The 1,952-nt window shown below is 34.6% G+C and overlaps 1 protein-coding gene across 1 annotated transcript; it reads left to right on the top strand.

Moving 5' to 3' along the window:
• Positions 1-575: 575 nt before the first annotated feature.
• On the top strand, positions 576-1,662 carry LOC134237878 (uncharacterized; the record flags this gene model as incomplete). Its single annotated transcript, XM_062720031.1, has 1 exon — positions 576-1,662. A coding segment is annotated over exon 1 (1,087 nt), but the record flags the coding sequence as incomplete, so codon positions are not given.
• Between the last annotated feature and the right edge of the window lie 290 nt (positions 1,663-1,952).

Genomic DNA, 1,952 nt, shown 5'->3' with positions numbered 1-1,952 from the left:
CATTTGATTCACAAGAACACTAATATTAACACAGTTGTCTATATTGATATGAGAACGCGCTTCAGGTCGATAGCAGCATCACAAAAAAAAGTCAAGTCCATCAAATACTCGCATTAAAGAAAAAAAACAGACAGAAGTATTTGGAATAAGATTATGCTACAGGGAATTAACGTTTCTAAAACTACAGGAAATAAACTATTTTTCTGTTTCCTTATTTGTGTATAAATCGAAAGTGTTTGACATTTCCGGGCAAAATGTTTCAAAAGTCCACACATATTTTTGATTTCTTTTTAGCTTATTGTTAAACACAAAATAATGCGTTAATAAAGTAAATTTTGAGGTATGTTGTTCAAAATTAAAAAAAAAAAAAACTTTTAAAGAATTAAAATTCAAAATTAAAAATTGTTTTTTTTAATCAAGTTATATTCAATTGAAAAAAATCTCAACAATTTTAAAGCATTTTTCAATTTTTCTTTTCTTTTTTACATCTCAAAAGGGACGTCAGTTTACAGAATATATCAGAGTCAGTATTTAAGGTACTGTGCCATATTGTGGGGACTTCGCAAAGAGTTGCCATGAGAAGAGATGTTGCAGATTTCAGGGACATGATGGAAAAGTCACCTTTATTGGATATTCCGACCATTCAAATGACCACTGGAAGTCGCAGAGAAGGATTCCAATTCATGGGATCAGATACGGACGTGATGATTTGGTCAGAAGACGTCAAAGTTATCTGGGACATGAAGCAGGCTTTTAATTACGACAAAGGTAAACATACATTGATTCTCTCATACAGCTCTGAAAGCCCACCAGGATACACGTTACTTGTTTTAATGGAATGTGTGTATAGAGCATGTATCAGTATGACTACCATACCTTTCATATCTAGTTCTACACTCAGACGAAAACTGTTCTCTGACATATTACCAGATTTTACAGAACATGGACCATGTAGTAGAGGTTATATGAACCGTATGGAATATGACGTTGCTCAGTGCTTTGCCTGTGACATTTGGCCTCCATCAGCCTCTCAATGGATAGCCAGATCTCACGACTGGCCGGGATCTCAATTAGTCAATGAAATTGTAAAAGGTGGATGTCACTTTGTACCAATAGGACACAAACAAGGGAATTTTGAGTTCGACGAATGGAGAATCTCTTTTTCTCTTGCAGAACAGAAACTTGTGTACTCTATGAATCACTGTCAGTTTTTAACATACGGCTTGCTCAAATTGTTCCTAAAAGAAGTTATTAACGATGGTTTAAGTACTGAGGATAAATTACTGTGCTCATATCACATGAAAACAGCAGTTTTGTGGGTGCTCCAGCAAAACACAATTCGTGACTGGCGTCCTCAAAATTTGTTGGAGGGTTTTAGGGTCTGCTTTAAGTTTATCCTAAAATGTGTATATGAAGGAGTTTGTCCTAACTTTTTCATTCCAGAAAACAACATGTTTTTGAGTAATATACATGGAAAAGCACAAAATGATTTATTTACTAGGCTATATGCGTTGTACGAAAGAGGGCTTGCATCCCTGCTAGACAGTTCCTTCATCAGACCGTATCTGTTTCAAGAACTGAATAACCATGGTCAAAATACTTGCACAGATGAACCAATTTTGATCTCTGAGATAGTAACAACATTCCAAGAATTGGGAATATGTAATTTATTATGTAAAGACAATCTCCACGATTGCATACAAACCTTACAAAGACTTGAACAATTGATAAATAGGCCACTGACACAGTATCAACTCGCCCTTTTACAAAACATGGTAACCACTGTTTTTCAGAGCACTGCGTTTTTATTACACAAAGAGTACTTTAACAAAAGTAGAAGAAATAAACTAACATATACGGCTGACAAAATATCAAGGTTCATTCTGAAATTAGTATTTAGTTTTGGTGAGGTTTCAGAAGGGTTGTTTTTATCCATGTATTTTTACAGAACT

The sequence above is a fragment of the Saccostrea cucullata genome, unplaced genomic scaffold (assembly GCF_032062105.1).
Source record: "Saccostrea cucullata isolate Sc308-1 unplaced genomic scaffold, CSIRO_AGI_Scuc_v1 ctg22844, whole genome shotgun sequence".
NCBI lineage: Eukaryota > Metazoa > Mollusca > Bivalvia > Ostreida > Ostreidae > Saccostrea > Saccostrea cuccullata.
The sequence above is the reverse complement of the archived record's forward strand: the minus strand, read 5'-3'. Positions and strand labels throughout refer to the sequence as shown.